We start from the raw sequence: 13,581 nt of genomic DNA, 5'->3' as shown, positions 1-13,581 counted from the left end.
AAAGTAGTAAAAAGATATGTGCATGTGCAAATTAAAAGCAAAGGTCTTTATTCTCTCCTCAGTCCTACTTTTCAGAGACAATATGCAGGTATATCTTCTCAGATATTGTATTTATATGAGTGTATTTATACTTATATGAGTGGGAACATATACGTGGTACATAATTTTTTTTTCGCTTAACAATATATCTTAGACATAGCAGTACCTAAATACCTTCTTGCTTAAAAAATTCTGCATAGTAGTTCATTTTGGATATATCATAGTTTATATAACTATTGCCATAAGAATAGACATTCAGAATATTCTGAGGCTTTTAAAATTTCAAACAATATTTCAGGTAAGATCCATGTTCATCTATTTGTATACACTTATATGAGTATATATGTAAGGGCAAGTTGCTAAAAATATTGGAGTATCAAAGGACATATATGTATTTAAATTCTTGATAAACATTACCATACCACTCTTCCAAAAATATTTTATCTGTTCAATTTCATTCATTAACAATACATTGATTACTGTCGCATTTACATACCATAAAATTTATCCCATTTAAGTATACAAGTCATTGACTTTTAGTATAGTCCCAGGGTTGTGCACCCATTACCTGAATCCAACTTAAGAACATTTCCTTCACCCTAAAGATCTTTACACCCACTGGCAGTCCCTCCTCTTTCCCACTTTCAGCCCCAAGAAATCATTGATCTACTTTTTCCCCCACTCCATAGATTTGCCTTCTTTGTATTTTTGTATTAATGGAATCATATATGGAGATCTGGAGTCAGATCTCACATGCTATGTTCACTTAGAATGATATTTTCTGAGATTCATTCATGTTGTTATATATATATATATATATATGTATATATATATAGTTGCTTTTTATTGCCTAGTAGTATTTTATCCTATGAATATAGCATATGTAGTTTATCTGTTCACCAACTGATGGACATTTGGGGGACATTTCTATTATGAATAATGCTGCTATGAACATTTGTATGCACGTCTTTGTGTGAATTTTATTTCTCTTGAGTAGATACCTAGGAGTGGAATTGCTTATTGGTATGACAAATTTATGTTTAACTTTTTAAAAACCTGCCAGGCTGCTTCTCAAAGTGCACCATTTCACATACCCCAGCAGCGGTGTATGAGGATTGTGAGTTGCGGTTTCTCCATATCCTTGACCTACTGTCTTTTTTATTACAGCCATCTTAATGCAAGTGAAGTAATGTCTTATTGTAGTTTTGATTTGCATTTCCCTAATGACTAATGTTGTTGACTATCTTTCATGTCCTTATTGGCTATTCCTACATCTTTGGTGAAATGTCTTTTCGAATAGTTACCCATTTAAAAAAATTGGGTAATTTCCCTACTTATTACCCAGTTTTAAGAGTTCTTTATATGCTTTGGATGTAGTTCTCTGTCAGATATATAATATGCAAATGTTTTTTCCCAGTCACTGCTGATTCTAAACTCACCTATACATTACTATGCGTTTTTACTGCTTTTCTCTCTTGAAGTTTCAAAACCATGTTTTTCTATTACTCATTCACTCTGTTTATTCAGAGTTTCTTTTTTTTTTTTTTCTTTTTTTCTTTTCTAGGGCCACATCCATGGTACATGGAGGTTCCCAGGCTACGGGTCTAATCAGAGCTTCAGCTGCCAGCCCACACCACAGCCACAGCAATGCGGGATCCGAGCAGCGTCTGCAACCTACACCAAGCTCATGGCAACGCCGGATCCCTAACCTACCGAGCAAGGCCAGGGATCGAACCTTCAACCTCATGATTTCTAGTCGGATTCATTAACAACTGAGCCACGATGGGAGCTCCTATTCAGAGTTTCTATAAGACAATATAGCGTAATAACAACTAGGAAGTAAATTTTTATCTGTGAAATCTATATATTTGATTAAATGTCCTGGCTGACTTTGCCTTATCTTAATAACCTAGAAGGACAGGCATTGGAGAACCAAATTGGTGAAGACACCCTGGAGCTGGCTTGATGTCAAATTCTAGTTCTTCCTTGGTTTTATAGGGACTTTGGATTCAGTGCTTAGGCTGTTTGGGCATGAGTGTTGTGGTCTAAAACTGCATCTAGTTCCTACTTGCTGCTGCTGTAGAGTAATTCTCTTTGAATAACCCTGCCAATATGTATTATGAGGATTAGGCACATTTAGAAGTTTCCATTACTGAGAGGAGAAAAATGAGATAATTTTTTTGGCTCAAAATACAAATTTATATTAATGATATCTCTCCATAAAGTGCTATTTTTTTTTTCCTTTTCCTTTGAGTTTAGATCCAATTCAAAATAGACCCTGGTGTCAAAGATATAAATATAAGCGATATTGCTAACACAGCTGGATTAAAAAATGCAGCTTGTATCTGGAGCCACATAGGATCCCCTATACCTTTCCTCTTGAAACAACCCAATCAAGTTGCAGGTTTCTTCCATCAAATAATAATGGCATGATCTGTATTAGTTTTCTATGCTGCATAACAAATTATCACAAACTAAGTAGCTTAAAACAACTTAAACTTATTATCTTACCATTTTAATCATCAGAAGTCCAGGCATAGCTTAGCTGGGTGCTCTGCTCAGAATCTCACATAGCTGCAATCTAGATGGTTGCTTGGCTGTGTTCCTTTCTGAAACTCGAAGATTTTCTTCTAATCTTGTGGTTGTTGGCAAATTTAGTTCCTTCTAGTAGGAACAAGGCCTCCATTTTCTTCTGGCTCTCAGCTACAGCCCACTTTAAATACCTAGAGGCTATGCTCGGATCCTTGCCACGTGGCTGTCTCTACAGGCAGTTCACAATAAGGCTGTTGGTTTCTTCAAGGCCAGCAGGAGAGAAAGCACCTCTCTGGTTTCAAACCTCTTCCTTCAGAGAAGACCTGGGCTCTCTTTTAAAGAACTCACCTGGTTTTTCAGGTCCACTCAGGATAGTATTCAACTAACTCAAAGTCAAATTATTAGGCACTTTATTAGACTCTCTTGCAAAATCCCTTTATTTTTACCTGTGTAATGTAGTCTAATCACAGGAGTGAAATCCCATCATGTTTGCAAGGGATTATCTAGAACATTCTACCTATATAGTTGACCCTTGAACAATATGGGGATTAAGGGCACTGACCCCCTGGGCAGCTGAAAAAACTTTTGAATCCCCCAAAACTTAACTACTAATAGCCCAGGGTTGACCAGAAGCCTTACTGATAGTATAAACAGTTGATTAACACATATTTTGTATGTTATTTGTATTACACACATATATACAATAAAGTTAGAAAAAAGAATGTTATTAAGATAAGCATAAGGAAAATACATTTATGGTACTGTACTCTATTGATACTGTAAGTTTATGTCATCTGTTTACAAAATGAATCATTTGTTATTACCTACATCAATATTGTATTATGAGATACAAAACACTGCAGTGTTTATGGCTGTACCCAAAGCATATGGAAGTTTCCAGGCCAGGGATTGAAACTGTGCCTAAGCTGCTGCAGTTGGATTCTTAACCCACTATACCACTGCAGGAACTCCATGAGATACAAAACACTATAGATATTATATGTGTTACTAACACTTGATATCAGAAATAAAAATAATATGAAAAAGAAATTCATATTCATTTACAGGTTTAATTATCCATGAATTGATAACAAAGGAGCAGCAATATGATTGCCTTATAGGAGCTTAGGCTATACACTAAAGAATGAATCATTATAAAATTTTTGCGACATACAGTATTACAGTCATCCTCATAATACAATACTGGAAATATTGTTACTTTAAAAAACCATACACTTACCTATAATAGGCTCATTTGAAGTCTCTCCAACTATAAGAGAGGCATACTGAAGGTAATGTAAGCAAAGTAATAAAACAAAACTAACACATTATTAGTTTTATATTAAGTGTCACTCATCTTATGCCTTTGTAAGTTAAGGGTAGACTAGTATATACATATATTTTATGCATTCAATGATGTACCTTACTTTTTTTTTCTACATTTCTATATTTACTGAAAAAAATCTGCCTGTAAGAGGAGCCACGCAGTTCAAATCTCTGTTGTTCAAGGGTCAACCGTATTCCCCTGACTCCCATATTATCAGTCTCTTTTCCTGCTCGGTGGAGTCATCTTATTTCTCATAATTTCCTTTTTACATTGATCCTCAATTTTGAGAAAGTTAATCTGCTCACCTTTCTCGTATACCGTTTCCATTTATTCATCTCTCTACCTTTGAATGAGACATATCCTCCCCCTTATCAACTTTGTCACCTGTAAAAGGCTACTTCTTCCAAAACCCAGCCCACAATTAGCTGATGGCATTTTTCCTAGCTGGGTTATAAGTTCTCTGATAACATAATGTCTGGCAATTAATACTTTATATGTTCTAATAAATAAAGGAATGAATAAATGTTGTTAGTTGATTGCTTGATTTTATAACTATTTTTTAACAGTCATGATTTTAGTAGAAGAGGGACTAAGCACTTATTTAGGGGCTGCTTCTTATGCATTTAATAATTATGAAGTGTTCTTTTGAAGTTAAAGAAAAAATTTTTTTTTTTTTTGCTTTTTAGGGCTGCATCCGCAGCACATGGAGGTTCCCAGGCTAGGGGTCGAAATGGACCTACAGCTGGTGGCCTGCACCACAGCCACAGCAATGCAGGATCTGAGCCATATCTGCAACCTATACCACACCTAATGGCAATGCCAGATCCTTAAACCAATGAGCATGGCCAGGGATTGAACCCGCAACCTCATGTTCCTAGTTGGATTCGTTTCCACTGTGCCATGATGGGAACACACAGAAAAATTCTTTTGACTGAAATATATTTTATTAGTTTCCCTAGGTCACTCAAATAACTTAAAATTATAATTTTAATATATTGTCATTACAAAATTTGTAAAATAAGGGAATAAAAATGAGAATCACCTCTAATTCCACTGTTCAAAGAATATTAACATCTTAGTCTAACAATATTATATTGCACATCTGATTTTATATCTTTGGGGGGCTTAGAATTTTATCATAAGAATTTTCCTGTGTTATTAGTTTCAGAAAACACTATTTTGTGACTACAAATTTCCTTAGTGTAAGCATCTAGAATTTAACTATTTTTTTTTGCGAAACTTTATTCCAACTTTCCTCCCACTGTTCACCTTTTAAGTGAGTACTGCAATATTACTGTGTAATATTTTTGCCAATATTTCTATTTCTGTAGAAGAGACTCAGAGCTATCATTAAAAGAGTTAACATTAAAAAATCTTTTAATAGAAAGTACCAAATTGTCTTCAAGAATAGACAGTTTAGACCCCTCCCAGCAGAACAGCAAGAATGGCAGTTTCACTCTATTTTCATCTTTAGCAAAATAAATCCAACAAAGGAGTTGGGGAAATGCGATTTTGGAAAAATAAGAAAACTTTAGCATTTCTTCTAAAAGCTTGGAAATCTTTATTGTTTGTCTAAATTTTTGTCTGCTTCTAATAATGTCATTTCTTCTCTGTCTAGATTTTCTATGCAGTTCATGCCTTTCAAGCACGGAGTGACCATGAACTCAGCCTTAAGGAATACCAAAGAGTCCACATACTTAGATTTTGTGACTTAAGCGGCAATAAAGAGTGGTGGTTAGCTGAAGTTCAAGGGCAGAAAGGCTATGTTCCAGCTAACTACCTTGGGAAGATGACTTATGCTTAAGAAAATAAGCCTTTGACTTTTATTTTCTGGCAAGTTGTTGATTGACTACCTCATAAAACTGACATTACAAAATGTTGGCCTAAAAATCAAGAAACTTCCAAATTACATGAACTGATATCATACCAGGTTTTAAGGTAGACTATGCTTCCTAACAAGATTATTTCAAAATATGTTATGAAGAATACATGTTGAAGGGGGCACTAAACAAACAGAAATAGCAAAACAAACAGCCAAAATTCCAACTATCAGCTACTTAAAAAAGTGATCTTCTGAAAAGGTAAATGTATTTCTTTATCGTCATGAGAGGTCAGAGCTAAGGACAAGTTATTTTTGATTTACTGTATTTTACTTTTCTGTATTATGTATTTTGCCTTAATGTTTTTTATATTTTTGCATGTGTATGCACATATATACACACACGCAGACCATATACACTGTACAGTTTACACATATATATGTGTACTATATCATATAGACACATATATGCATGACTCAGGAAGTGTACTAAATAGACTTAAGAATACGAATTGATTACATAGTTAACAGTCAACTAAAAGCCTGATGTGGATGCCCTCTATAACTTAAATTTCAAAAAAAAAAACAAAACCCCGAATAACATAATAGTAATTAATATCTAACATTTACTGAATGCACACCACATGCCAGACATTGTTATGCTTTTTTTATATGTGGGAACTTACTCCATACTTACAACATGAATGAGGAAATTGTGGCCCAAAGAGGTAAAGTAATTTATTTCGCCCAAGTCACATTGCTACTAAGTGGTAGGGGCTGAAACTCAAATGCAGGTCTGGTTCTGAGGTCCATACTCCTAACCACTACATGGTACACATTTACTATTAGCAAAGAACTAAGTGATGCAAATAATGAACACTGATGAAGACCATTTTCCTCTTAAGTTCATAGTTAAGTATTGAGAAGTTTCTCAAAATCGAGGGTTATAGGAACTTGTGCTATTAGCCTAGAGAAAAGGAAGTATCTAGGTTTATTATTTTTATTTTTTGCTTAAATATTTGAAAATATCATTGTTTAAAAACTATCTGACATGATCACTAATGATACTTTAATGAGAAAATATTTTTGGATAGCCCAATTATGTAGATGATGAATGGGGAATGTGTGTTCCATGTTCTGAGCCAAGATGTAAATATTTTTAGTTGCTGATTTGTACTCAGACAAGGCAGGCATTGAGGATAACATTTGCTGTAACACAATGTCCTGGGACACTGAGCTTTAATTTAGGAATAGCTCAGAACTAGGCATATTTGGTCCAAGACATTTTATTAAACTAAATAGATGCTTCTTCAGAACAGAAAAAAAGATTAAATTTGACTTGTTTTCTTTAAAAACCAAAATAAGGTGGATTTTCATTGTCCACATAAAATGTTAATATATTAAATTTTAAGATTAAAATTAAAATTACTTTCAAAACCTTGATCTCTAGTTACATATTATTACTAAGGAATACAAAAATAAAATGCTGCTTCTCAGAGAGCTGTTGACTTTAACATACATGACATGTACAGCCAGAGAAATTCATAAAGCTTTTTACATGCCAGAAAAATTTCTATTTAATGATATTGTTTCTAAAATTCTTAATCTAAACTTGGGTTTTTAGGGCTCTTTTTGTAAGTTGTTTTTGCATAAAATATTTTTTTGTATTGAGTTGGGTACCAAAAGAAGACTCCCTTTTTTGGATTATACAAGGACTTTTTATGTCTTTTAAATGATTCTTTGTGCCCAATAATGAAATATAAGTAAATTCCAGTTTTCTTAGTATAGAGCAAAAGGAAATCCAAATCTCTTACTTGTGGAAACTATGAACATACCCAACAACCAAAATAGTGGAGAAATTTTATATAATTTAAATTAGCTGTGACCTTAATACTCCCCCTGCCAAAAAAAAAAAAAAAAAAAAAAAAGAGGAATTATATGAGTAACATCTGCTTTTCTGGCTAAAACAAGAGACTAGTTGTATATGAGAAGTTTTGTCTACCCACGTATGGTGTTCAGATTGATGCTTCCTGTCTAACCTTAGAAGGAACCACAGCACTGAAAGCATAGCTGCAGTTAGTTGCTGAGCAAGAGTTGTAATGAAGCCACCCTCTGCAGTCTCCCACTATTCTGGTGAACATACATTACTATAAAACTCTGTTTTTGCTATTTTAAAAATATGACCTACATTTCATATTTCATTTAGGCTTTTTAAAAAGCATCATGCAATATATTCATTTTTCTAAGTATGTTATTTAAAATCAAGTAATTGTAATTTTGAGGTCAGGCATTATTTTGTTGAGCCTAAGGGAAATAAAATCCCAAGACAGTTTGATGTGTATAAGTCTTCAAGAAGTTTAAACAGATAAAATTGTTGGTGACATCATTATAATTAAGGCCAGGTAAGCTAATATATATTCTTTCTTTATATCTTTAAAATTAAATGATATTGTATAGTAAAGAATTCTCTGAAATAGGTATTTTTACCAAGAATGAAGGGGAAACTTTTGTGGTTGTTTTTCTTCATAAAACAAATGAACAGGTGTGTGTATACATTTTATTTAGTATTTATTTTAAAATAGAGCTTTAAACTAATATACATAATAAAGTTTAGAAGTCATAAAAAATCCAGTAATACAAAATTACTGTGGGTGCTTAAATCATGTGAAAAAGTCACAAAGCCACTACTTACTTGAACATTCCATACATTTCAGAAAAACATCTGATTTTAGTATTTATTAGTATAAAACAATTTATGAAGGAGGGATTGTGCAGAAGAGATATAATGCACATTGTTAATCATATAAATGCAGCACTGCATGATATACTTTAAGTGCTAGTGTATTCCGTATCTTGCTTAAAATATAATTTGGACTTTTAGAGATGGCTATTAAGTGCCTATCATTATTTGTGCTGAATATTCAGACGATTTACAAAAAAAACTTCATTTTTTCCCATAAGTTTTTTGGGTTTTTATTGATTGTAAAAACCACTCAAAGTCATGGTAAAATCATTTTATTTAAATCCTATTTGTTGGGAGTTCCTGTCACGGCTCAGCTGAGATGAATCTAACTAGTATCCATGCGGATGCAGGTTGATCCCTGGCCTCGCTTAGGGGATTAAGGATCTGGTGTTGCTGTGGAATAGGTCAAACACGGCTTGGATCCTAAGTTGTTATGGCTGTGGTATAGGCTGGCAGCTACAGCTCCAATTCAACCCCTAGCCTGGGAACCTCCATGTGTTGCAGGGGCAACACTAAAAAGCAAAAAAAAAAAAAAAAAAAAAAAATCCTATTTGTCATAACTATGGCTTAAGTTACTCAATGCTGATTACATCTAGAAACATCAAAAAATTTAAGCTAAAATTAGACATATAAGTTAACATCACAGTTGATAAGGAAGGAATTAAATTTCATTGACAGGAAGGACAGTAGAATTTATATTCTCTAGGAACACCTTACTATTTAGAATGCTACTATTTTTAAAGTCTGATTTTTTTCCATTATTTCCTCCTCTCACACATGCTAAAGAGTATATATAAAAAGTCAGTCATTAAATTCTCTATGATCTGCAAAATTATTCCAATATAACAAATCTTTACTCCAGGGCCACTAGAATTTAAGCTGAGTCTCTATAAGCCAACTACTGCACTCACAATATTACACTCTAGATATAGACAAGATTTGCTTTTAATTTTTCAGTAGCATAAGTCACATTTTGGTATACACTTCAAAGAGATTTCTTGTTCAAAAATCTAGGGAACATATTCTTAGTAAACTAAATACAGCTTGTCTTTACAGAAATAATTTTATGGTATGTAAATGTATGGCTTTCTTTCTTACATAATTTTTATAATTATTGCACTAATAAAAATTTATTTCTGTAAAATGATGTATTTCCTATGTAACCTGTGGTCACCACAGTTTATAATGTTTCTAATAAGCAGTACTACCACATCCTTGTTAAGAGTCAGAATCACCTAACCTGTGAATATTAGAGGGCTTCCATGTTATCTCATTATCATTTATGTCTTATAAAGGAGGAAAATGAGATTACACAGCTAATACATGGAGGGACTGGCATTTGAAACCAGGTATTAAGGCATTTTTTTAGTCACTAAAATCTCTGATTAAATAATCTAATACAAAGCACAATATGCAAAACAGAAAAGTGATATTGACCACATTTCTAAAATGGAATTTGAACTTAACAATTTTTACTAAAAGCTTACTTTCTGACTCACCTACATATGTATTCATTCTGAGCCAAGAGCTGCAGTGGAAATACCCATGGGGTGCAAGACACAGAAAATCCCTGCCTTCAGTGAACTTCACTCTATGGGAAAATCAAACTACATAACAAAATAAATTATAAATACTATTAATATAAAGCTGGCCACTTTCATCACATGCTCAGTTAAAACACCTTATTTCACATATGGAAAAATCAAGGTCTAAGAGCTACCTGAGGACAATTAAACCCTAATACCAAATATACCTCTATGAAATACCAGAGTTATACATTAGTAGATATATGTATCTTATCCATATGTGCAGATGCTAAATATGTATTTATACATACATATAATTTATTCAAAAGGCTATGCCCAATAAAAGTTAAATTACTTCCTAAACAATTTTCTAAAGTCTTCTCAGAAATACTATAGAAAGTAAAATAATTGCTTTTTTTTTTCAACTCTATCCAGCACATGTTTTGACCACACTAGGATAAAATTTTCCATTTCAAGTGCTAATGTGCAAACTGTGCATTACTGCTTTAATTTCTTATAGGTACTAAGGTTATATTAACTGCTGAGCTTATGTTATGTCATTTTGTCTCCAGTTTAGCCTAAACTGGTCCGGAACTATAAACAAATAATGGTGAAAATATTTATATTTTGGTCTTTGACACTAAAAGGGGCCTGAAGTTGATGCCAAATTGATATTTAATCAACAGAAATCTGTGTTTCTCAAAACAAAAACATCTGTGGGCAGATTTTAAACATGTAAAGAGATGTTTACTTCATTTTGTAAGTAATGGGATTATCTCAGTGAATTAAAATTTACCATAAGTAATTTAGTGCCATTATTTAACAGAGCAGTTTAAAACATCTTTCCTTTAAAAAAAAACCCACCGAGCTTGGAGTTCCCTCTGTGGTGCAATGGGGTTGGCAGCAAGCATATGGGGAGCCCTGGGACACAGGCTCGATCCCCCGCCTGGCCCAGTGGGTTAAGGATTGGTGTTGCTGCAGCTAAGGCTTAGGTTGGAACTATGGCTTGGATCTGATCCCTGGCTCAGGAACTCCATATGCCTCCAGGCAGTCAAAAAAGAAAAAAAAAAGATCAAGCTTTATCTTCATGGAAATCATTTATCAACATATTTTAGAACACTGACATTAGAAAAATATAGGGATTAAGAGAAAGGGCTTGAGTTTAAAGGTTTATAGTAAAGGTTTAATAGCATAAGTGAAAGCTGAAGGAACAGGGCTACTCAGCTTAGTGAATGTAGGAATTTGCTGGACTTCTAGTTTCTGGATGAAATGAGGTATTTATGAAGTACAGAATGGCTGCTACACTTTGCTGTGAGCAATAAACAATTTCTGTGATCCAGGAAGCCTCATGTCTTCTGTCAGAATATATATGTAAAACAACAGCAGGATAATTTACAAGCTTGCAAATAAGGCAACAACTCAGGTCACACTTTCTGACTTAACTGTGCACACACATGCTTCAATGCAATCTCAAGAATTAATTAATATGGGAGCTTTTATACAAAGTTAACTAAAATTAGGTAACTTGCTGTGATTTTTCAGAGATAAAATTAGCTTTTTCATGGTATAGGAAGAAGCTATCAGTATGTAAACAAATCTGAAATTATTCATCCACAAAGATTCTTGGAATGAGTATTTTCCTCAAGAATTCTCAGGGGAGTTCCCGGCATGGCTCAGCAGAAATGAATCTGACTAGCATCCATGAAGATGCAGGTTCGATCCCTGGCCTTGCTCAGTGGGTTAAGGATCTGGTGTTGCTGTGAGCTGTGGTGTAGGTTGCAGACATAGCTCAGATCTGGCGTTGCTGTGGCTGTGGTGTAGGCCAGTGGCTACACCTCAGATTTGATCCCTATCCTGGGAACCTCCATATGCCATGGGTGCAGCCCTAAAAAAAAAAAAAAAAAAAGAATTTTCAGGTATGTGTGTAAACAGGAAAATACATACAGTGCATATATTACACTGTCCAGGTGAGGAAAATGGGCAATGTGAGAAAAGTATTGCATTGAAAGGGCATGGGAGTTCACAACTGGAAGATATAAATCCCTAAATAACTGATATGAGGTGATGAAAGATAAAAATATAATATGGGGATATGAGAAATATATTATGAAAAATTAATCTTAAAAAAGGGGAAATGAAATATTTGGAGGGAGAGGGAGAATCAATTGCAAGGAGGCTGGGAACTGACACTGAATATCCAGACTCTGGGGGGGGCAGGGAGTAGAAAACTTTATTATTAGGTCATCCCTGCCCCCTTGTATTCAGTAGGATCGATTCTTGGGACTTTGCTAGATGATTTTTTTTTTTAATTCTCACCAGTCGTAGAGGATTCCAGAAGTTCTCATCAAGAATTAGTCATTCTGGGATTCCCACTGTGGCTCAGCAAGTTGAGAATCGGACTAGTATCCATGAGGATGCAAGTTTGATCCCTGCCCTCGCTTAGTGGGTTAAAGGATTCAGCGCTGCTGCAAGCTGCGGTGTAGACTACAGATGCAGCTTGGATCATGCTTTAGTGATGGCGGGTGGCTATGGTTTGATTTGACCCTTAACCTGGAAACCCCCATGTGCCATGGTGTGACCCTAAAAAGACAAAAAAAAAAAAAAAAGAATTAGTCATTGTAATCACTGTTTTCACACACTATGAAAATTATCAAAATAAAAAATGTTAAATACATTTAAAACATTTTTAAGTCTTGCTAAATAATATTTAGCATTTTAAGGTATGAAATAATAGAAATTTCATTATGAATATTTTTATTAAATTATAGTATATTACAGTTACTGTCTTAATAAGATTTTAATCTTCAGGGTAATGTGATATAAAAACCTACTTGGCCACATTACTTCTTTAGTTTCTTTTGGGCAGCCTTCTTCTTGACCATCTGTAATCGCTTCATGGCATTGAGCTGTGATTCTTGGGAAGTTGGACCTTTAAGGGATGCTAAGGGAGAGCTGCTTGATTCTGAAGTGGTTTTGTTAGTGGTGCTTCCACTAGGCCCTGATGTCCCACTATTTCCATTCCCACTTAGTTGGCTGCTGCTTCCGGGAACCAAACTACTTGGACTGGGAAGACCTACTTTGCTAACATTGTCACAACTAACTGAGCGACTAAGGCCCGTTTTGCCCAAAGTTAGAGGTGGCGGTGGTTTCAATGGTACAGTGGGGGAAGTGCTGTTACTGGAACCTATTTTGGAACCTATTCCACCTTTGGATGATGTTGCCAGACCAGTCAAACCCACAGGCTTCTGGTTAGCTGATGAGGTAGCAGGTTTTCCACTATTGTTTTGGGTTGTTGAATTCAATTTTGCTGTTGATGGACCACCAGAAGTTGTTTTAGCTGCAAAAGCTGCCCATCCAATTAGTCCACTAGTTGCTGAAGAGGAAACATTGGTACCAGAAGAATTTCCTGAAAGAAGCGTGGATGTCTAAAAAACGTAAGATAAATATTAGAGCCAAGTATAATTAACACCTAATATAACATTCTTAAATATACATTAAGTTTAGTTAAGTCTTTGAATACAAAATGCTGACTTAGGAAATTTAAGTCATAACAACAAAGTTAAGTTCTGATGAACTAATGAAAAAACACATAAAA

The 13,581-nt window shown here is 34.4% G+C and overlaps 2 protein-coding genes across 13 annotated transcripts in view; one reads left to right on the top strand and one right to left on the bottom strand.

Moving 5' to 3' along the window:
• ARHGEF38 (Rho guanine nucleotide exchange factor 38) overlaps positions 1 to 6,308 on the top strand; it is a 134,117-nt gene extending 127,809 nt beyond the window's left edge. For all 11 annotated transcript variants that reach the window (XR_014813252.1, XR_014813251.1, XR_014813253.1 and 8 more), the window contains one exon: positions 5,517 to 6,308. Coding sequence is in view for 8 of the 11 variants with exons in the window: in XM_084973271.1 (XP_084829397.1) it covers positions 5,517 to 5,702 (186 nt within the window). In the remaining 3 variants the exon portion in view is untranslated. The remainder of the gene's footprint in view (positions 1 to 5,516) is intronic.
• A 1,952-nt stretch (positions 6,309 to 8,260) lies between these two features.
• Positions 8,261 to 13,581, bottom strand: part of INTS12 (integrator complex subunit 12) — a 31,362-nt gene continuing 26,041 nt past the window's right edge. For both annotated transcript variants that reach the window (XM_084973282.1, XM_021101712.2), the window contains exon 7: positions 8,261 to 13,411. In XM_084973282.1, coding sequence (XP_084829408.1) covers positions 12,827 to 13,411 — 585 coding nt within the window. In that variant the 3' untranslated portion in view covers positions 8,261 to 12,826. The remainder of the gene's footprint in view (positions 13,412 to 13,581) is intronic.

Source organism: Sus scrofa, chromosome 8, assembly GCF_054392235.1.
Source record: "Sus scrofa isolate SSC_HxYL_T2T_F1_AM1 chromosome 8, Sscrofa_HxYL_maternal_Yorkshire_Landrace_v2.0, whole genome shotgun sequence".
Lineage (NCBI taxonomy): Eukaryota > Metazoa > Chordata > Mammalia > Artiodactyla > Suidae > Sus > Sus scrofa.
This window is presented reverse-complemented; position numbering and strand designations above follow the sequence as displayed.